The 24,596-nt window shown below is 36.2% G+C and overlaps 1 protein-coding gene across 4 annotated transcripts in view; it reads left to right on the top strand.

Moving 5' to 3' along the window:
* adgrg2a (adhesion G protein-coupled receptor G2a) overlaps positions 1–24,596 on the top strand; it is a 177,728-nt gene that overhangs the window by 91,057 nt on the left and 62,075 nt on the right. For all 4 annotated transcript variants that reach the window (XM_039745531.1, XM_039745530.1, XM_039745528.1 and 1 more), the window contains 5 exons: positions 5,455–5,489; positions 8,876–8,982; positions 9,455–9,551; positions 21,657–21,721; positions 21,982–22,029. In XM_039745531.1, coding sequence (XP_039601465.1) covers positions 5,455–5,489; positions 8,876–8,982; positions 9,455–9,551; positions 21,657–21,721; positions 21,982–22,029 — 352 coding nt within the window. The remainder of the gene's footprint in view (positions 1–5,454; positions 5,490–8,875; positions 8,983–9,454; positions 9,552–21,656; positions 21,722–21,981; positions 22,030–24,596) is intronic.

The following is a 24,596-nucleotide window of genomic DNA, read 5'->3' as shown; positions in this document are numbered from 1 at the left end:
ATAGAAGCTTTGGTAGGATATTTATGTTGACAATAGTAATTCTCCTGGCTAAAGTAACTTGGAGGGAGGATCTTTGTGTATAGGCTTTGGCTTTAATTTTGATTTTAAATTCCTGTATTATGGATTGTTTTTGGTAACTTTTGTTTACCTTTGTGCATACTTTATTTTTTATTACTTTTTTGCTAGTACTTTTGTCTTTGTTCTTTTTATTGAATTTTTGTTTAATGACTCATCAAATAAAAAGGAACTGTATTTTTTCACAGCACCAAAGTTTTTTTCAGTACTCCTCGCCCTCAGTATTTTTTAAAGCCTTACCTCTTATCTGTTAGGGCTGTGCAGGCTGTACGTCTGCTTCTCAAATTCTGGGTGAGACTCATCTTGCTGCTTGGACTCACTTTGAATTTTGGCAACCAAGCACTTCATAAAAAAAGGTTGGACTAGACAGAGACTGAATTTGAAGAAAATTGTGGAAAAAGTGAAAGAAAGGAAGGAATAGCACTGATGCAGAACTTGTTATTGTATGTTGAGAGCAGATGTAAAAGTTTGTACAAAGGGGCAGATGTTTTTCTGGAAATGAGGACCAGGAAAAGAATCTCTGTGGGCTAAACAAAAGTGTGATCTAAAAACCACAAAAAAAATTAATCTTCACTAGCTTGCTTATATAAGGCCTAACACTAAGCAGCCAGCCACCAATCATCACAGGCAGGCTTCAGTCTGCACAGGCCTGATCGGGGGCCTTGGCTTTTAAAGTTCAAAATATACTTTACATGTCTTAAAAATGTACATGCCTTTCAAGGGAGAGGAATCATCAAACTTCTGGCTTGAAATGAAACCATATAAACAAAGAATTTATCATAAATGAATCAAAAACAGACAAAAAGAAAATCAATATTTTCAATAATACCAGTTACAACACACATTAATACACTGAAGGGTTAACTCCCCAGCTACACATTTAAAGGCTAAGAATATTTTTTCAGCAAATGACATCATGGTGGCCACACCTCTTGGGGTTCCACCCACAAAACGCAAGGAATGTAAGAACCTTTAAAGATCCATCACATAAATATTACATAATAAACAGAAGTTACATAATCGCATGAAAGTTAAAGATGATAAAAACAGCAACAAAAGGGAAAATAAATACCAGCAAGTGGATAAACCCTAGCTATAACATAATACTAAGATTTTTAATCCAAAATCCTGGGGCCTCATGCATAACACCATGCGTAGAATTCACACTACAACATGACGTACGGACAAAAGCGGAAATGTTCACAAAAAACTCCAGATGCATAAATATGTATGTTTGCCAGCTTCCATGTTCTTCCACTATACGCACCTGCTGCCATTTAGCCAAACTTCTCTCAGAATTACACCTCTTTAAATATGCAAATCAATATAAATAGCCCTTAACCCTTAGCTTTCTGTGAAAAGACAATGGCAAAAGTACATGGGGAAATTGAAGAATTTCAGTGAATACCAAGTGGAGGCAAGGAAAAACGTACTATTTGATGGTTTAAACAGTGGTATAAAAAACAAAACAAAAGGAAGTTGATCGAGTGACATAGAGTGCCAGAGAAACTCAAAAGCTCAAGTTCACAAAGTGACACAGTGCCCGAAATAAAAACAAAGTTGTCAGATATCAAAGTCGCCGTGAAAAGGTGAGCCGTAGCCCACCGACTGAGTGTTATATGAAAGCTTATTAGGATACAGAGAAAAAAAATAGGCACACAATGGGATAAAGGCACGAAATGTCAACTTTAATCTTGAAATTTCCACTTTAATCACGTAGTTTATTTTGTCATTAAAGTAGAACATCATAAACTTCACCTTAAAATCGTTAAATTTACTAGTTTCTCAAATCCCATCATAACTAAAGTAGCATGTTAAATGGTTTGTTTTGTATTTGATCTTCTATGTGCTCTATGTGTGTGAATCACTACGTGCTTCTTAAACCGACTCTCTTCCTCCGACAGGACACAGAATCCATTACATTCATAATATTACAGCTCTCTGAATAATTAAAATACTGAGATGTATACGTGATATCATTTTCATGATGATAGGAGTTAAAGCATGTTATTAAACATGGGAACACAGTGACGCAGTGATTGTTAATGTCTCACGCAAGATGCTTGCTGTGCCGCGCGCGACCTTCGATGAAATAGTATACTGAAGCAGTACTCTCTCTTTCAAACATACTAACCCCCAATTCCTGTCCTTACTTTTCTTTCTCCAAATACCCAATCGCCACACAATCAGCTCTGTAATAGACGTTAAGCCATCTGTAAGCTTAGAACGCAGATTCTTCAAAACTTTTAAGGAACATTGAAATATCTTCATAGTACGTGTTTAATTATTCTATCCATCTATCCTTCCAGTGTCACGCCAGCCCCAGCAAGAATACAGCGTGAGGCAGGAACAATCCGTGAACGGAACGCCAGCAGCTCGCTATCGCTGCGGCACCGTATTCTCACATGATTAACAATGAAGTTAAAGTTTTATCTGTATAATATAAAAAACATATTTTGCTGCATTTCATCTTAAAAATTATATTATCATCATATGTAAATACGCGCTTTATAAAGTGGCTCAGGTCATGCAATATTATAACTGTAGTGCAAGTTTACAGTGAAGTAATTGTACTTATAAGTACAAAGCATTCTACAAGGAGCACTTGATGGAGTGATTGAGTGCATTTATAGTTCTTGGGATGAAACTGTTTCTGAACCGCGAGGTCAGTACAGGAAAGACTGTTTGCTGTGAAGCGTTTGCCGTGTGAGAGCAGTTCAATAGACAGCATGGCTAAGGCAGTGTGCGCTTGATGCTGTACAGTATACCAATAATTCTGTTTCCAATCAGCTGCTGTAGAGCTGTGATTCCCCACTCAGATACAGTGATATAAATACTCTGAGTGGTGCAGTGAGAGTAATACGGAAAAAGATGATCCACTGTGGCAACATCTAACAGGAGCAGCTGAAAGAAGAACATGAAGGTGCAGTGAAAGTAACAACACTAAAGCAGCTATGGTATTTGGAATAGTTTGACCATGCTGTGGACCATTATATTGTTACAGGTTACTTACAATCAGATGCATTAAACTAATAAACAGTATGCGGTTAATTTCACTGTATTTATAAAGCTGCGTCAGGGATGTGGATGTAAAAAAGAGAGGGAAACCACACCGGAACAGTAGCACTGCTTTGACAGTGGGTGCCATCAGTTTGCAAAACCGAGCGGAGAACTTGCGTACGCCAGGGTTTTAGCTAGTGTGAAAATGTGTGTGCCTTTACGCCAAGTTTAGGTTTTATACATCGCGATTTGAGTGTGTAAACGAAATACGCAAAATTTTTGTGCGTATGTACTGTTTATACATGAGGCCCTTGGAGACCAGTAGTAATTTCACTGTCGCCCTTTACACTTCCTGGTTAATGAAATCACAGCGCATCAACTCCTGGCATTACCAAAAGGCAATGATCCTGTTTTGCTAACAACAATATGATAAGACAATGTTGTGGCCACAAATATCAGCAAAATAATAAAAAAAACACAAAATAATTAAATCAAACATCACAAAATGGAGAAAATTCACACTAAAACACAAAAAAATCCCACAGATCATTACATTGTAGTACAGAGGTCCTCGGGTTTGGCCCTGGAGGGCAGCAGAAGCTTCTGTTTTTTAGTTACAAATTGATTGCTTAATTAGAAGACAGTATATTCTGAAATTGTTATTTCCTTTTATGGCTTGATAGTGCTTCATTCTACCAAATCATTCTTATAATGTACATTTCTTCTTTCATCCAACTGATTTGTAAACCAGAGTAGATTAGAAATTGTCGGTGCTTCCCTTATTTCTTGTCTATTTCTTTCTAAAAAGTTCATCATGTGCATACAGTTGTAAATAGAACCAAGTAAATCAGTTTTGTCTACTTTAGTCCTCTATCAGTTTTATTGTCATTTATCTTTCTATTGTCAGTTTTTCTTTACTAGATTCTTTGGAGGAGGTTATTGAGCTGGTTGTGAACCTGAATTCCCATTACATACTGTAGGTAGGTCTTGTGTTACAGCAGTCTCAAATTGTGGCAATTCAGCACATATGAAGACAGCATATGCTGTTGGCTCTCCTCTCTTTCTCTTGGAAGGGGGTTTAATTTTGTTTTGTTAAGTTTGACTTGATTGTATAAATGTTATTTTCTTCAAATAAACGTAATAAAAATAGAATTTAACAATTGTGAGAAATGTACTGTCTCTACTGAGAAAGTACCACTTTCCCTTCCTAGTGGCTTTAGCCACTGAGATGGCATGCCCGGCTGCTGATTTATCTGCTTACCTGGGGCAGAGACTATTGAGCAACTCCCTGCACTGCTGATTGCTTTTAATGATATGTTCAAAGAAAAGCATACAATGTTTGAAAATGCTGACAAAGTACATACTGTCCTGTACCATGCTATATATTCATTTCTGTCATAAATAGCTCTCTCAGTTTGTAAGTAATCTAAGGAAGTCACTAGATGAAAATGTATCTAAATTCAAGTGAAAAGAAAAATGTTGGTGTTTCATATGCTCTCTCATATGTGTTGATTGGCTATAAGTTGAGACCGCTGTAACATAAGACCCACCTGCATAAAGGGGTTCAGGTTCACAGCAAGCTGAATAACCTCCTTCAAATAAAACTCTACAGAAAAGCCCTCAAAAAAAAAAAAAAAGTAACAGAGAGCTGGTTTGCTCCAGGAACCTTCGCCTTCAGAGATTGCTACATACCGTAGTCACCTGTAGAGTGATTACACAACCTCATATTCAGAACATTTGCTACAGCATTCCACATACTGACTTTAACTCATGGTCAAATCTCTTGTGTGGTTTTATGAGGATGATGGCTATCAAAACTCTGGTTGCCCAGTTTAACAGGGACACAATAAAAGTAATTTGAACTTTTCAGATAAAAAAAGTTTTGATATTAATTAAAAACTAATTCATATAGGGTGAAAATGCACAGTTATTGTACTGTATCTTAAAAATATGTATAACTAGTTGTTCCCAGGTAGATTTTCTCACTATTATTAGTTCTTAACTGCTGGTTTCTTGATTTACAAAAACATGCCCGACTTTGTATGCAAGAATAACAGAAGTGCAATTGAAGCTGTAGCTTACTGTGTTATATAAACTACAGAATCTTGTGTAGAAGTATGAACAGGAAAGGCTAAAGTTAACAGATTAACCTAAGGCTTATAGCCATGATTTTATTCTTTAGTAGAGCTATACATACTGCACAGCAAATCTATTGTACTCTATATTATACATATATTATAAAAAAGTAATAAGGGCTATTCTTACATGGAACTTTGGAAGGAAAATAAAAATCAGAAAACAACTACAGGCAATTTGTGTTTAATGTTTTTTTCATTACTGAATTGATTCACTGGATTTAATGGTGTTTGTTTTCTGCAGAACGAAACTCCCTCTGAACAGAACAACAGTTCAAGGTACTGTATACAATTTGCACAGATGTCATAAATTGTAAGCCATGGTGATTTTTTTTTTTTATTCTTAGGTTTTGAAAATAAGTATTGCATTAGAATGAAAGGAATATGCAGGATAGGATACTTATAGGAAAATCATTCTTACATTACAAAAGAATTGTGAAATGTTCTATATTTCTTAGTAAATATGTATCATAGATTATTTTTGTATGGAATAAATTTGTTGATGATCAATGGTTATGGTATGGTATTAATGAACATGTGTAAGAAGACTAAAGACTACTTTGTCATCAAGTAATTTGATTCAAGTCATCACACAGACCCATCAAACATTATAGATTAATGTTATAAAATTACTTTTTTATACGTATATTTATTCTCTCATGAATGAGAATTTGATCCAGCCCTGTTTCTTGTTGTGCTATCACTGTTGCTGCCATGCAGGATTGACTCAGTTATCTTTCCATTGTAAAAAGATAGATAGATAGATAGATAGATAGATAGATAGATAGATATAACAAGGTGACGTTAATGGATTAAATAGATTTTTATTTGAATAATACCCAGTGTCTTAATTGTATCTGAATGGCTGCAAGAACAGTATAATGACTGATTGTATTGTAGTGAAATATCTCTTGCAGATATTACATAAAGTGCAAGTTCTATGTTCATATATAAAACTACACTTAACCAATCAATCTTTATAGCACCTTTTCAGTATTGAAAAGATATTCAGTATTCAGTATTTATTGTGGGTAGCAGAACCATGCTATTTAAATTAAACTTCAAGCAAAACACAGGGGAAATGACACGTGGGTACATGTAACCCAAGAAACATGCTAAGGTCGGAACTGTAAGTCAATTTTATTTTTGGTCAAAGTGAGAATGTTAAACAGAAATCAGTAAACAGAAGCAAGAGCAGAAGTTCAAAGGCAAGGTCTGTCTACAATTTCGGATAACCTGGGAATGTCTGGAAATTTGTATAAGCAGTCCACATCCCGAGAATTCTGGGAGAATTACCAAGACAATGAGCAACACAACACTAATAAAAAACATACCCCTTGTGTCTGAAATCCCCAAAATATATGTATATGTAGTAGAAATCCATTTAGCTTTTCTCACAAAAACGAATAAAGGTTTCTTCTCAAACGAGTATAGCTGCAAGCATGCGGAATGTCATGCTATAATAATTTATGGGTTTTTATCCCCAGCAATTAGATAGTTCACCGCTACTTCAATACATATGGGTACGTCATATCTTTTTAAATTCGTTTAGAAATTATTCTTCTGGGATTTTTTGTATCCTACACCCATTCTAAATGTTTTTGTATAATAAGGACATAATAAACACAATACATGCCCTATTACTGGAAAATATTTCAGACAAGGTATTAAACATCATATAAGATTGATTAAGAAAATCCTGACACTTCTTAGGATCCCATCAAATACTGAACTGAGTGTGGAATGGAAGGTTCTTTTGAATGTCTCTTACTAGCGAAAATAACAGGAGGGAATTGTTTTCTAGTTTGCGAGTAATGTTAATTCCTGTAGCCATCTACCATTTGTTATAGTGAGGTCATGATCCCAGTAATTTGAGTTGTTATTATTATTTTCATATTACTTTGCAACCCTCTAATATCACAATAAACATGTTGCATCTTATTATCAAGATATTTTTCAACCCAAATTTATATACTGACTCAGAGAGAGACTAATATATTTTAATGAAAATCACTGAGAGCTACACATAGTTTAAAAAACAAGTTAATAATAGATTCATTTTAGAAGTTCAAACCTAAAGTCTATTCACAAATTCATATACTCTGGAAATTTTTGGAGCTAATTTTAAACCATCACTCCAACGATATCATGAGCAACACACATTCCAGGAATTCTGAGAGAATTGCTATGACAATGAGCAATGCAAAAGTCCTGACATGGTAGTGACCTTAGAAAAAAAAACGTGGCAGTATAATAGTAAAAATATTGAACTTTGTCAAGTTACTTAAATCAAAAACCTAACTGAAAACTGAAAAAAAGTATATCATTATGTCCTAAAACCCCAAAATTGATGTTTATTGTAGAAATCCATTCACATAAATGAGTAAAGGCTGCTGATCATAACATGGAGCTTGCTCTGGAGCTTCCATTTTCATTTTGTATTTGCACAGGTGTCTTCTGGGAATTTTTGTTTCTGCCTACATTTTTACCACAACACGTCTTATGATGACTGATTTGAAACTTCAAATTTACCTAGCATCAGTATGGGAGTGTGTAACTAGAATTCAACCTTAGGGTTTCATTGAGGGGTTACAGTGGATATAGGATTGTGAATTACAGAAAAATAGAGGGTTCAAGCTTACAACAGGTAATGATATCCTTTGATGGGATATGGAAAAGAGAGAGAGCCTGGGAAAGAGAGATGAATAACTTGGGTGGCACCCCAGACCCAACTCTAAACACAGGAATCAGAATGTAACATGTCTAAGGGGCAGGTACTCTGGCAATATTATCATTGCCAGCAATATCTGGTGACAAACGATAGGAGCCCCATAAAAATTGACTCCTGGGGGACCTGTATAAGCCTGGGGTAAAAAATAATGATGCATGCTTGTAGCTCCTCTGAAAGCAGATAGTCTTGTTATCTAATATACAGTATGTCCCCACTGTTCCTAATTATGTTTGTCAGGTGTCCAGAGGATTGCTTATAAGAAATATGGCAGGACAGACTAAAATGAACATTTATAAGTGGGCCCAGAGTAGCTTTGTGATTTCTATTCAATATGGTTACTGTATCTCCATAATTCATGTTAATATTAAATTGGCCTCTCTTTTGATTTATTTTGGCTTCCTTGGCTTTATTTGAATTTGTAGTTTGCTTCTGAGTGCCCCGTCAGGCCATAGGTGTTTACTGGATAGTTCTCATATGCAGAGTGCCATCAAAACATTCTTAAATAAACTGCTATAAGTTATGTAAGGGTGACTTTCCTGTGTGAAAGGAATAGGGCTGACTAATTTATTTTTTTATGGCTTAACAATAGTGGTAGAATAATAAAAAATAATGAAAGAGTGACACAAAACACTTACAGAATTTAAAGACACTTTGGTCCTGTGTAGTTAAAAATGGTTGGATGGATAGATTTCTGGATAGATGAAAAAGAGAGAGACAGAGAGAGAGATTGGGATGTATACACTAATACAGTGCATTGCCGCACCCACTACTTGACGAACCACCTCAAAAGGATATCATAATATCATGCATATTTATTAGATGTGATATTTTCAGTTATGCTAACTTATTTTGAACATGAAGTTAGGTTTACCAGTATTGACCACCAAAAACGTAATTATTTTAAGTAAAATTGCGTTTTCTTTTCTTTTTGCAGTTACCAGACTTGCACCATCCTTCTGAAAGCAACCAGAATGAATAACGCTTGCTTGATTTTGGAAGGTTTTAGAAACAATTCAAAAGGTGTAAACATTTCTATATTAGGTGTGTATTTTTATGTATTTCCTACCAAAGATTTCCCCTAATGGCTAAAATTATATTATTAAAATTGACATCAATGTAAAGTGGAAAATATGCTAAATAGTTAATATACATCATAGTTGATACAATGTATACATAACTTCAAGTAAACAAGGCTGTTCTGATTTGATCTCTTACTATTGTACCAGCTGTTGATGGAGTTTTAACAATTGTTTTTTGATATGGTGCTGTTTACCCAAAGTGCCTTTAAAATATTAAGAAAAATATTAAGAATAATAAAATTATGAATCCATCTCTAATGTTTAATTCGAGATTTTAATTATTAAAGTGATTTACCACATTGCCCAATTGTTTTCATTTGTTTAAAATTTCAGAATTTAAATTTTAGAAAAATAATTTAGTAAATAACATTTCAAGAAGGTATTATGCTGTATTGTTTAGTTCCTGATATTTTATTGTTTGACTTATTTTAAAGATGCCAGCTCCTGTAATTATACATACTCCTTTACTGCACCAGTACCTACATCATATCAGGAGTTTCTGAATTTTTCTATGGAGCTGAACAAAACATGGTAAGTAAAACTGCTGCTCTTAACCATTGTGTCATTTTATGGTAGCTTGTTAGTGTTACGTTTTTCTTTTCCTTTCCGATTTTCAGTAGTTTTCTCCTTACACCTGATTCTGTTTTGCATCTTTTTTTTGTTGTGCCAGATTTCAAATCATACATTGCTCCAGTTTAAAACTCAGAGTGTCTTTTCAGATAGTGCAGCCCTTTCTGCTAAAGTGCGTGTGTAGTAGTGTAATAATAGCAGTACAGCAGCATGATGTAACTTTCAAGAGGGTGAATTCTTTTTTATAGGCACTGTATACAGTAGTGTTGCAATATGATTAAACAAATTATGGGTTTAGCCATTTGTATTATACAGTAAATGTACAATATTAGAGATGCCAAAACAGACTATAAGTGGAATACTGAGAATTATTTTAACTACTCACATCACATCATTAAGCAAAACAACTATACCAATCCAGCTACTGGTAGCAGCAGTTCCTCACTGGCAGAGTAGCTCAACCTCTTCTTTGGACATCATGAGGAACGGAGACCAGAGACTGTCACAACCACTATTCCAGCTCCAGATACCAACAGCTAGGTACTCACTATTCAGTCTGCTGATGTCATACATACATTCTGGAATATCAATGTATGGAAAGCGGCTAGCCCAGATGTTGTCCCAGGACAGGTTCTCAGGGACTGGCCTGTGGAGATAGCAGAGGTATTTACAAATATCTTCAAAAGATCTCTATCACAATGCATTGTCCCTATTTGCATGAATATATCCAACATAGTATGAGTTCCAAAGCAGACTGCAGTAACCTGCCTCAGTGATAACAAAGCAGGAGCATTAACTCCAGTAAGTGTCTGGAAAGACTTGTCCTTGAGTACATCGAAGCTGGATCCTTACCAATAATCATAAAGATCCAATAGATCAATAGATAATGCCATTTCCACCGTTCTCCACACTGTGCTGCTGTAGCTGGATCAACGGGGAACATATCACAGCTGCTATTTGTGGATTACAGTTATGCTTTTACTACCATCATGCCCCGCAGACTGTTTTCCAAGATATCAGACCTAGGCCTCCAGCATAACATCTGCCTGTGGACACAGGACTTTTTAACAAACTGGTCACAGTCAGTCAAGATGAGCACTGCAAGGCTGTGTGTTAAGCCCTTTAGTTTTCTCTGTGTATACATAAGACTGTATACAAGCCCACAACACCAATGTCATTACTACATTTGTGGATCAATCAATCAATCAATCAACATTTATTTATATAGCACATATTCATACAAAAAAATGTAGCTCAAAGTGCTTTACAAAATGAATAGAGAAATAGAAGACACAATAAAAGATAAACATAAGTCAACATTAATTAACATAGAATAAGAGTAAGGTCCGATGGCCAGGGTGGACAGAAAAACAAAAAACTCCAAAGGCTGGAGAAAAAATAAAATCTGTAGGGTTCCAGACCAAGAGACCGCCCAGTCCCTCTGGGCAATCTACCTAACATAAATCAAACAGTCCTCTTTGTATTTAGGGTTTTCATGGAAGGACCTGATGATGATGGTCACGTAGACTTCTGGCTTTCAGTCCATCAATGTTGGTGCATCATGATGCTTTGAGTAGGTGGTGGTGGCGCAGGCCGCCACCACAAAGAAACCGGAAAAAGAAACAGAAGAGAGAGTAGGGGTCAGTATGGATTTTAGAGCCACCATGAATAGTTATTATGAAGAATTGAACATACAGAGTATCAGTATTAAGTTAAAGTGAAGTTATAAAAAGGCCATGTTAAAGTAATGTGTTTTCAGCAGTGTTTTAAAGTGCTCTACTGTATTTGCCTGGCGAATTCCTATTGGCAGGCTATTCCAGATTTTAGGTGCATAACAGCAGAAGGCCGCCTCACCACTTCTTTTAAGTTTAGCTTTTGGAATTATAAGGAGACACTCATTTGAAGATCTAAGGTTACGATTTGGAATATAACGTGTCAGGCATTCCGATATATAAGATGGAGCGAGATTATTTAAGGCTTTATAAACCATAAGCAGTATTTTAAAGTCAATCCTGAATGACACAGGCAACCAGTGTAGTGACATCAAAACTGGAGAAATGTGTTCGGATTTTCTTTTCCCAGTTAGGATTCTAGCAGCTGCATTCTGCACTCGTTGCAAATGATTTATGTCTTTTTGGGTAGTCCTGAGAGGAGTGCGTTACAGTAATCTAGTCTACTGAAAACAAAAGCGTGAATTAATTTCTCAGCATCTTTCAATGATATAAGAGGTCTAACTTTAGCTATGTTTCTTAAGTGAAAAAATGCTGTCCTAGTGGTCTGATGAATATGCGATTTAAAATTCAGATTACAGTCAACGGTTACCCCTAAATTTTTACTTCCGTCTTAACTTTTAATCCTAGTGCATTAAGTTTATTTCTGATAACCTCGCTGAATCCATTATTGCCAATTACCAAAATTTCAGTTTTCTCTTTATTTAGTTTGAGAAAATTACTATTCATCCATTCAGAAATACCAGTAAGACATTGTGTTAGTGTATCGAAAGAGTCGGAGTCATCAGGTGCTATTGATAAGTACAGCTGTGTGTCATCAGCATAGCTGTGGTAGCTCACGTTGTAACCTGAGATAATCTGACCTAACGGAAGCATGTAGATTGAGAATAACAGCGGACCCAGGATAGAGCCTTGTGGAACACCATATCGGATATCATGTGTCTTTGAGATTTGATTACCACAACTCACAAAGAATTTTCTCCCTGCCAGGTAGGATTCAAACCAATTTAAGACACTGCCAGAGAGGCCCACCCATTGACTAAGGCGATTTCTAAGAATATTGTGATCAATGGTGTCAAATGCAGCACTCAGATCTAAGAGGATGAGAACAGATAAATGGCCTCTGTCTGCATTTACCCCAAGTCATTTACTACTTTAACGAGTGCAGTTTCTGTACTGTGATTTGTTCTGAAGCCTGACTGAAAGTATCAAGAATAGCATGTTTATTGAGGTGGTCATTTAACTGCATAATGACTGCCTTCTCTAGAATTTTACTTAAGAAGGGCAGGTTAGAAATGGGTCTAAAATTTTCAAAGGCAGAGGGGTCAAGATTATGTTTCTTAAGAAGGGGTTTAACTACAGCAGTCTTAAGACAGTCTGGAAAGATCCCCGTATCTAATGATGAATTTACTATGTCCAGAATATTGTCAATTAGACCGCCTGATATTTCTTTGAAAAACCTGGTTGGTATCGGGTCAAGGACGCAGGTGGAGGGTTTCAGTTGAGAGATTATACTATGTAATTCAGGTAAATCTATCCTGGTGAAAGCATTTAATTTGTTTATAACGGAGTACCGGGGCTTTGGAGGTTCTGCAGTGTTGGGGAGATATACTATGTTATCTCTAATATCATTAATTTTTTGAGTGAAAAATACAGCAATGTTCTCACAGGTTTCACTGGAAGTATTCTGGGGGCATTCCTTTGTGTTACCTGGGTTTAACAGACGATCAATTGTTGAAAATAAGACTCTGGGATTACTAGCATTGTTATTTATAATATTAGAGAAATAGCAGCCTCTCAAGACGGACAGTGTTATTGTATTCTGTTATTTTAACTTTTAATATTTCATAGTGGATAGTTAGTTTAGTTTTCCTCCATTTACGCTCAGCTCTACGACATGTTCTTTTTAAATCAGACACTCTTTGGGTCTTCCATGGAATAACAGTACTAGAGGATTTTTAACTGTCTTTTCAGGTGCAACTATGTCAACAGCAGTTCTTACTTTAGAATTAAAGTTTTCCACTTTACTATTTACATTATCCTCGCTATTATAGCTGGCATTATAAACGGACTGATTGCTTAGAATAGTTGTAAGCTTTAAAGCTGCTGATGAGTCAAAGAAGCGTTTTTTAACAAAATGCTTCTCATGAGCGTTTTCTATCTTTATTTCTATATTAAATAGTAGAAGGAAATGGTCTGATAGACCGATATCAGTGACCTGCTTTATATCAACTTTAAGTCCTTTAGTAATCACTAAGTCTAACGTATGACCTGCTTTATGTGTAGGCTGATTTACGAGCTGCCTCAAATCAAAAGAGTCCAGGAGGTTCATGAATTCCTTTACCTTTTGGTCACACTGATTGTCAACATGAAAGTTAAAGTCGCCGACTATTAAGAGTGCGTCATAGTTTGTAACTAAAATTGACATTAAGTCAGAGAATTCCTCAAGGAAAGACGCGTTATATTTAGGAGGTCTATACACGGATAATACGAGAACGTGAGAATCTCCATGAATAACAACGGCGAGATACTCAAAGGACTTAAATTTACCAAAACTAACATCTTTACATTTTAATCGGCTCGAGTAAATGTTTGCCAAACCGCCCCCCCTTTTCCCCTGGCGGTCGGCACGAGTAAAACTGTAATCGGATGATACAATAGTGGGGCTGATCACTGATGGGGATGAGTCTGCGAACCGGGAAGAGGTCCGAAGTCTGACAGACTGGTGCATAGAGAATAACTTGATACTTAATCTCAATAAAACTAAAGAACTGATCATTGATTTCAGGAAGATGCAGGATGACCACCTGTCACTGTATATAAACAGTGACAGAGTGAATAGAGTCTCTAGTTTGAATTTTTTTGGAACCTACATCTCAGGAGATCTCACATGGTCAATTAACGCAAAATCGCTGGTTAGAAAAGGTTGATATGTCACAAACACTTCTAGTGTCTTTCTACCTTTGCTCAATTGAGTGCCCTGACTCATGGGATACTTGTGTGGTATGGTAGTAACTCAGCAGCTGACAAAATGTTCTGTAGAGAATCATAAAAATAGCAGAGAAAATTTACCAACACACCTTTGCCTACCTTGGAAGACACCTTCACTTCCCAATATCTGCGGAAGACATCCAGCATCATAAAGGACTCCTTTCACCCAGCACACAAATTGTTTGAACTTTTCCCCTCAGGGAAGAGATATAGTAGCACAGAGCACAAGGCAGATGAACAGTTTTTACCCCAAAGCGATTTCTACACTTAATTCTGTATGGAATGTACCATACAATCTCTCTTCAAACCTTTTATTTCTTTTTACCCATCCATTTTCCAACCCGCTTTATCCTAACTACAGGGTCACAGGGTCTGCTGGAGCCAATCCCAGCCAACACAGGGCACAAGGCAGGAAACAAACCCCAGGCTGGGCGCCATCCTACCACAGGGCACACACACACAACAGGGACAATTTAGGATCCCATGTCCCATTTAGGATGCATGTCTTTGGACTGTGGGAGGAAACCCACGCAGACACAGGGAGAACATGCAAACTCCATGCAGGAAGGACCCGGGAAGCGAACCCAGGTCTCCTTACTGCGAGGCAGCAGCGCTACCACTGCGCCACCGTTCCACTATTTCTTTTCAGAAAAATTGTATTTTTCTTTTCTCCTTACTGCACAAAGCTGCTACTATTATCTTATCTTGTCTTGGATCTCAGCTGGTGCCCATTGATTACTGCACTGCTCAAACGGTAATTATCTATTAAGCTAGTGCACGCACTCAAGTTTGCATCCCTCATAAGCTGTTGTGCTAAAATCTGTTAAAACCATTAAATAAATAAATCCATTAAAACACTTCCCAGACTCCTCTTACCATAAAATTACAAACTTAATGTTAAGGCTATTTATTTTCAGGAGTATATCATTTTACTGCACTGTTTATGTGTGCCTATACATGTAAAAATAAAGTTTGCTGCTTTTATTGTTCACATACTCTGGATTAAAATATCATCATCTTTGTCTTTGTTATTTTGAACCTGATGTAACAACCATTTTTGGAAACTTTTTTGGCAGGTTATTTGGATATTTGTTTTTAGTTCATAAGATTTATATTTTTGGAGCTTCATTTCTGAGGTTTGTTTTTATGTATGAGTCTGAAATTACTTCTTGGTTGGAGAAAGAAATCTCATTAAACGTTTAAATATCTAGAGGAAATTCTGGGAACAAATCTCTATCAATATTTCAGATAAGAAGAAATTCAATAATTCTCAAAATTAATTCTTCTTCATATTTCACAAAACGTGCTGTAAGTCAGCATAGAAAGTGTTCACTGGACATGCCTCTCCAAATTGAAATATATTAAGGATTGGAATAATGCCAGCCAGCACTAGCCTCACTTGGGCATGTGACTTGAGACTGTCTAAAAGTAGAACATTTTTGGAAAAAAAGAATTTTAGCATCTGTCAGATAGTGTAGGATTTATTTATCCTCTTGCAGCAGTCCTTTGAGTTATGTCAGAAGAGTTTAGACAGTTTTTTTTTTTTAAACTGACAGTTATTTCCTATTTCCTAATTCTGCTCAATTGGAAGAATCCTAATGCACCCACTGTAACTCAATAGAAAAATTATATCTAAGACTATGCAAAATCACACTTTCTTTGCATGGAACTGTGCAGAGCTTCTTTAGAAAGTGGCAAGATTTTGTCAATGATATTCTAAAATAAACTTCTGTTGTTTAATTAATAAGAGGTTGCATAAATCAGTGGGCCACTTTTTTGTAATATGCTCTCTGTTCTAAATGAGGGTGAGGACATTAGTGTGGTTTATAATTACACATTTCAATTGCTTCTGTGATATATGAGATTGATTGCATTTCTGTTAGAACACCTGAGTGTTGTTATTAGAGGTCTCACTACTTCTATTACCAAAAAAAGAGACTTCCAGGTCAAGAGAATAAGCACAATAAAAATTGGATAATAACCTGAACTAATCATTTGTTCTTGTCCTTTTGGAAAGGAATGATGAAGGGAAGCACATTTTTCAAGTAGCATACTTAGAATTTCTTGGGATTAAAATTCGAAACCTCAATAATAAACCCATAATCAGACAATGTCACAAATGCCAAAGTTTTAGACATGCTGCCAACATGTTTTACAACAAACTCAGATACGTTATTAGGCAGATAAGTACTTGGCTAAAGAATATAAACATCTAATAGAAGAAAAAAGAAAACATATGTCAACTGTGGTCTGAATCCTGTGAACTACAGGGGATGCACTTCACAACCCATGAGAGGAATCTGTGACTATAACAAGAATGCACCATTCGATACTCCTAGCGAGTAAAACATATCTTGGTCCCTTAGAAACTATTTTTGTATCAGACTAGTGGGCTTCGCCCCTTGCTCGCTTCGCTCACTAACCCCTGTTTTTGGTTTTCCGGATACACACTTTTAAGATTTTATTTTTCTTTGAAGTGTTGCTATTTCATTAGTTTCACTTTTATTTCAGAACTTCTGTAAAAACAATATTTGGAATCTTTCGAGTCCCAATGTGCTGAATCTTTTTAATGAGGTCAGTGAGACATGTTTAATGACTTTGTACCATAATTCAGGATAGGTTTCTCTGTTTGGAATTTCAGCACAGACAAAACGATCTACATCATCAGCAGTTAAGAATTTTTTTTTTGCAAAGTAACCAATAAATGCATGTGAGGTAGAGTCTGTTTTTGAAATTCTCTTGACTTAAACTTCAAAGCCTTGCAATATTTACATACTTCTGACATATCACCTATGTCCATATATTCGATTTCTATTCGCCTTTACGTTATTTCCCCGGGTAATAATTTCTCTTTCTTTGTGCTAATGCGATGTTTACTTGCTTTTTTTTGACACTATCGTTATTTTTTCCTTTCATATTCTGTATCTTGCTCTGCATGTATTTCGTGCCTATTTTTTTTCGAGTCTTTTGAATTTCAGTTTTCATTATCTCTAACCTACTCTGCATGTGTTTGCCCCCCTTGTTTTTTAACCTCTTTATGACGCTTTACTTTGTTTTCTACTCTGTCTTTTATTTCTGTCCTCGCTTTATCCTGCTTTTTTATGACACCTGGTCCGTGGTGATTACTTTCCCTTTTTCGAGTAATAATTTCCGTTTGTTTGCTCTCCTGCGATCTTTAATTTTTTTTTTTATACTTTTTAATTTTCCTACTTTTATATTCTTTAACTTTCTTCACGTGTATCACGCCAACTATTTTTTTTTTTTTTGAGCCTTTTGAATTCCACCGCTTTCATAACCTCTAACCTGCTCTGCATGTGTATAGTGCCAACTTCCAGATTGGACGTGCTTTTTTTTAGTTTCACTTGTTCCGGGCTGATAATTACTTATTATTACTTTCATAATCTCTAACCTGCTTTGCATGTGTATAGCTCAAACGTGATTTTTTTTCAATTCCATTTGTTCCGGGCTGATAATTACTTTGCTTTTTTTCTGAATTTGCACCTGTTATTCTTTTTTTTTTTTTGTCTCTCCACCGCTTTTGAGTCTGTTTTCTCCATGCTGCTTTCTTCTTCGTTTTGTCGTCTACATTTCATTTATAACGTATTGCCCTTATACGCTTTATATGTGCTGAGCGCCCTGTATCTGTGTGTCCTCAAAGCCAAAACACGACTGAGTGTCTTGCTGGCTACCCTTGCTCTTATTTATTTGTAAGTAGGGTGTGTCTTGCAAGAATCTCATCTTCTACGGCATTGCGAGACGGTCCTGTTTCAAACTCTTGGCACAAAGTCTCATATTTTAGGACCCCGCGAGATGCTCCGTGGCCAGTCTCTCTAGTCTCACGGTTCTTTTTAAAGTGTCTTCCGTGATCTTACTGTGAAGATCATGTATTGTCGCCCTACTATTTCTCTCCAGGATTTTTTTTTTTATATTAGAGAGATACATTTTTTCAGTTCATGAGACTTCTTAATATTTGGAAAGGTGAACTTGTAACCTTTATTTTCATGTGGGTGTTTTACTTTTATTTCTTTGGCTGAGAAAGCTTTTAAATTTTTTCCTTTTAATTTTTAAGTGTGTCACACCGGCATTTTAGAATGGGTTACTAAAAGACCTTAATGGTTATTAAGCACCACCTCCCAAGAGGTATCATGATTCTTTTCACAAACACCTCCTTTAAATTCCAGCACATCACCAGTAGCACTTTGTCCGAGATTACATATTTAATCTGTGAAGAAGTACAGTGGTGTGAAAAACTATTTGCCCCTTCCTGATTTCTTATTCTTTTGCATGTTTGTCACACAAAATGTTTCTGATCATCAAACACATTTAACCATTAGTCAAATATAACACAAGTAAACACAAAATGCAGTTTTTAAATGATGGTTTTTATTATTTAGGGAGAGAAAAAAATCCAAACCTACATGGCCCTGTGTGAAAAAGTAATTGCCTCCTGAACCTAATAACTGGTTGGGCCACCCTTAGCAGCAATAACTGCAATCAAGCGTTTGCGATAACTTGCAATGAGTCTTTTACAATGCTCTGGAGGAATTTTGGCCCACTCATCTTTGCAGAATTGCTGTAATTCAGCTTTATTTGAGGGTTTTCTAGCATGAACCACCTTTTTAAGGTCATGCCATAGCATCTCAATTGGATTCAGGTCAGGACTTTGACTAGGCCACTCCAAAGTCTTCATTTTGTTTTTCTTCAGCCATTCAGAGGTGGATTTGCTGGTGTGTTTTGGGTCATTGTCCTGTTGCAGCACCCAAGATCGCTTCAGCTTGAGTTGACAAACAGATGGCCGGACATTCTCCTTCAGGATTTTTGGTAGACAGTAGAATTCATGGTTCCATCTATCACAGCAAGCCTTCCAGGTCCTGAAGCAGCAAAACAACCCCAGACCATCACACTACCACCACCATATTTTACTGTTGGTATGATGTTCTTTTTCTGAAATGCTGTGTTCCTTTTAAGCCAGATGTAACGGGACATTTGCCTTCCAAAAGTTCAACTTTTGTCTCATCAGTCCACAAGGTATTTTCCCCAAAGTCTTGGCAATCATTGAGATGTTTCTTAGCAAAACTGAGACGAGCCCTAATGTTCTTTTTGCTTAACAGTGGTTTGCGTCTTGGAAATCTGCCATGCAGGCCGTTTTTGCCCAGTCTCTTTCTTATGGTGGAGTCGTGAACACTGACCTTAATTGAGGCAAGTGAGGCCTGCAGTTCTTTAGACGTTGTCCTGGGGTCTTTTGTGACCTCTCGGATGAGTCGTCTCTGCTCTCTTGGGGTAATTTTGGTCGGCCGGCCACTCCTTGGAAGGTTCACCACTGTTCCATGTTTTTACCATTTGTGGATAATGGCTCTCACTGTGGTTCGCTGGAGTCCCAAAGCTTTAGAAATGGCTTTATAACCTTTACCAGACTGATAGATCTCAATTACTTCTGCTCTCATTTGTTCCTGAATTTCTTTGGATCTTGGCATGATGTCTAGCTTTTGAGGTGCTTTTGGTCTACTTCTCTGTGTCAGGCAGCTCCTAATTAAGTGATTTCTTGATTGAAACAGGTGTGGCAGTAATCAGGCCTGGGGGTGGCTACGGAAATTGAACTCAGGTGTGATACACCACAGTTAGGTTATTTTTTAACAAGGGGCAATTACTTTTCACACAGGGCCATGTAGGTTTGGATTTTTTTTTCTCCCTAAATAATAAAAACCATCATTTAAAAACTGCATTTTGTGTTTACTTGTGTTATATTTGACTAATGGTTAAATGTGTTTGATGATCAGAAACATTTTGTGTGACAAACATGCAAAAGAATAAGAAATCAGGAAGGGGGCAAATAGTTTTTCACACCACTGTATGTTTTGGCTATTTAGGTTTTTTCATTCTGCCTTCCAATTCATAGCAACTTCAGCTTGACAAGATTGTCTGTCTTAGTGTTTTGACTCTGCTTTTATAATAGTAGTCTGATTAATAACTCCATGCAATTTATGTCTGACTACAACAGCAGTTTAACTCTCACAGCAAATCACATTTTTGAGTATATTTTGTTTTTAGTGACTTTGTTAACAGACACATGCATTTCCTGGTTCTTTGCTAATTATTCAGTTTTTTTCAAATCAGTTTATTTTCGTATAGTGCTGTTTACTGAGTGCAGCCACAAAGTACTGTGACAAGTCCTTAGGTAAAATGCAAGTATATCTTTACAAATTGCTAAATGCAAAATGTGTACACATAAAGACACAGATTTGTTTAAAGATACAGAAAAACAAAATAGTTTCAAACTGGTTAACATAAATGGAAGCTAACAATATCTATCTATTAATTCATTGCTGAACAATGGCCAATTGACAATAAGAAAATAAACCTCTGGGATCAATTGTAAGAGAGTGAGGTCAGGGCTGTTTCAGATGCTGGCTCCTTCTTGATACAGTTATGATATATGAGTGCTTTAAGATTTCACCAGATGTACAGTTCTTGATACACTGATGCGGATATATCTGTTGGCCGCTACTGTGCTATAAAATCATAAATCTTTGGTATTGCCCATTGTCAAAGTATACTTGCATTGCTTCTTAACTAAGATGTAACTGACGAAACAGTTAATTATATGATGAGGATAGATGTACAGTATCTGAGAAGTGACTATTCAAACAATATACTGCTTTTTACTGAAACCATATTGTCTTGGCGATTTAATTGACTGTTATAATATTACGGTATAGTATTTTTACATTCTGTTTTAAAGTATGGCAGGGAAGTCAATATAAAGTACTCATAAATTCCAGTGATCACTTATGATATTCTGCTTAAATATCTAGTTTACATTTCTTAAGGTTTCTATGCATTATTGTATGCAGCAGACGGTCAGCAATCTATATGCCCTTAGTGCTATCTGACCATTCAAGTTTCTTTCAAGCTGTCTAACTTTAATCTATGGATTATTCTACTGTCACACAGAGTTAAGATTGTGAACATTCCATTTTCTATAACTCATAGGGAGTTAAACTGAATCTTCCATTATCTATGTTAAGCCACATTATATTCAAGTTCAAGCTAAACAGACTAAAGCGTATTTGCCATAAACATTAACTTAAAGGATTTGGCCCTTACATTATTATTATTATTATTATTATTATTATTATTATTATTTTATTAATGGGATGCCTTTCTAAATTGACAGATGTTTAATACAAAAATATTGAAAATGTGCAAACTACTAAAAATGGAAAGTTAGTGCAAAGCTTCAATGCTTCAGTAATCCATTAAGTGAAAATAAAATCTGTTATTGTGAACAGTAAGTCTATTAAAATGGAATCATTGTTCATTTATTTTAACCTTTGTTTTTGTTTAGTCAAAACAATGCATCAGCTTCTCTCACTACAGCTAATATTCAAGATTGTTACTCAACAACCACAGGTATTTATGAAAACTGATTTTAATGCATCTGTAAAGAGCTGTGCTTTATTTCACTAGTATGTAAAATATGAATATCTGTTATAATAGATAGGTTGTCAAAATTACATAATTATTGTATATAAGCAAAACTGTTTACAAACTTACCTTTTAAACATTTTTAAGAAGTATAGCTTTTCCAATTGAATTCAAATTTTAACCGATCTACTAGTTTTTCTGTTTTTCATAACCTGCATTAGTAATATTATAAACTTATGTTTCAGGAAACCAGACATCATGTGGTAACTGTTCTTCAGTTTGTCACTATAAATGTGAGTGTGCCATTTGCTTTTTTAACAATGTGTAAATGGATATCATATTGTTATGTACTGTATCTAATAAGCCAATTGGACTATATTGTTAATGTGATTTAGAATTTCAGTTGCTGAATATTATTAATTGCAATAGCTGCAATAGCATACACTATATGGACAAAAGTGTTGGGACACACCTCTTAATTATTGAATTCAGGTCTATCAATCAGACCCGTTGCCACAGATGTACAAAATCAAGCACCTAGCCATGCAGTATCCATTTATAAACATTTGTGAAACAGAATGGGTGTTTCCGAAGAGCTAAATGACTTCAAGCATGGTACCGTGATAAAATGCCAGCTTTGCAAAATGGTTCGTGAAATTTAATCACTGTTGGATATTCCATGGTCAACTGTAAGTGGTACTACTGGAAAGTGGAAGCATTTAGAAATAACTGCAACTTAGCCACGATGTGGAAGACCACGTAAAGTCACAGAGCGGGGTCAATGGCTGCTGAGGTACACGATGCATAAAAGTTGCCAACACTGCTGATTCCATTACTGAAGAGTTCCACTGGCATTAATGTAAGTGCAATAATTGTATGGCAGGAGCTTCATGGAATGGGTTTCCATGGCTGAGTAGCTGCCTGCCAGCCTCACATCTCCAAATCCATTGCCAAGCGTCGGATGGAGTGGTGGAAACATGTTCTATGGAGTCACGAATCATACTTCTCTGTTTGGCAGTCAGGGTTTGGCTAATGTCAGGAGAACATTACCTGCCTGAGTGCATTGTGCCACCTGTGAAGTTTGGTGGAGAAGGGATAATTGTGTGTGGCTGTTTTTCAGTGCTTGGGCTAGGCCCCTTACTTACAGTGAAAGACGATCGTAATGCTTCAGCATACCAAAGACATGGTTGGATGAGTTTGGTCTGAAAGGACTTGTCTGTCCCGCACAGAGCTCTGACCTCAAACCCATCAAACACCTTAGGGATGAACTAGAATGGAGATTGTGAGCCAGACCTTCTCGTCCAACAACATTGCCTGACCTCATAAATGCTCTACAGAATTGATAGGCACATATTCCAACAGAAACACTCCAAAATCTTGTGGAAAGCCTTCCAAGAAGATGGTACCAACTTCATATTAAAGTCTATAGAATTCCATATTGGTGAAATGGTCAGGCGTCCCAATACTTTTGTCCATATAGAGTACTTCTTGAGGTAAGGGAAATGATTGTTATTATGTCTTAGTGTGCTATTAACCTCCTTAGGGTTATGTTTACCCTCATAAAAGCAAGTAAAAAATGTTGATTTTTTTTGAGCAAGAAATTATTATATGTAACACAAATATGTAAATATCAAAATGTTATCTTAAATGCAGTAGTTAAGTTATGTCTAGTGTTCACTGCTGTGCTGATGCTGATTTTGTACACATCGTTTGTGTGACATGTTTTAAAAATGTCACCAATGCAGAACCTGATCTTGAAATCGAGTCAGTAGAAATGTATTTCTTTGCACTTTCTTATGCTTTTCTCATAATATTTTTTCTGTTGCATGAGTGTGAGATGCAGCCTGTGGAGAGCATGCTGTTTGTAAACCCCAGTTATGAGTTCAACTCCTTGTTCACACACATTTTCCGACAGCATCAGCAACTTAGACATCTTGGCCACAAACTGAAGGCCTGTTTCTGGACAAGCTGGGTCAGATAATATTTCCATTCACAGTATTTTTTGCATGCTGGTTAGGTATTATCTTAATAAACCAGTATCTCCATTTTTACTACATCAAAGCTTGTAATGCCTCTCTGATAAGGAATCGTGCCAGAATATTTGAACACACCACGGTCTAGTGTCTGTAGTCCCACCACAAGTGGGTAAATACAAGTAGATGTACTCCTGTGTCTTCTTTATTGTGAAGCGCACTAGTACCTTTGCTATCCTAAACTGCTGGTCCTGTCATGGTCTAACCCAAAGCCTTTCTGGGCTTCCATGGCATGGTTTACTGGTTTCCTACTTGATCCTGCAATTATTTGACCTTGTCTGAGAATTATTAAGTCAGCGTCAATTAGTGTTTGGAGTTAGGTTGTCTCCTCTGCAAATCAAGATGTAAAAAGGATTGGAGTTCCATTCTGGGGATCTTGTTAAATTGTTGTGTTGTTAAACGCAAAAAGCCATTATATTGCTAGAGTTCTCAGTAGCATGTTGTGTCTGTGAATGTCTTGGTCTGAATGATAACTTCTTATTGCATTGTTGGACTTTTAAGTCATGGTGGCTTAGAAGAGATATATTCTTGTATTACAGGAAGTGTTTCGTCTGATATTTTTTTTCCCCTCATCAAATAAAAGAATGGATATATACTGTAGTATGTGTAACTATCTGTGTCAGTTTATGATTGTTTCCTTCATGTCCCTTAGAATGAAATTGTATATACTAAAAAAGTGGACAACATGCCTGAAGAACAAATAGGACACATTAAAAGTATGATCCATAAATATCGCAAAGGGTTATTCTCCCAAGTCGTCAATGTGAATTTTATAGCCAATAATTATCTTGGTCTCTATTTCCCACGTCATAATTTCACAAAATTCA

Source organism: Polypterus senegalus, chromosome 2 (assembly GCF_016835505.1).
Source record: "Polypterus senegalus isolate Bchr_013 chromosome 2, ASM1683550v1, whole genome shotgun sequence".
Classification (NCBI taxonomy): domain Eukaryota; kingdom Metazoa; phylum Chordata; class Cladistia; order Polypteriformes; family Polypteridae; genus Polypterus; species Polypterus senegalus.
Note: the sequence above shows the minus strand (reverse complement) of the source record. Positions and strands in the feature narration are given on the sequence as shown.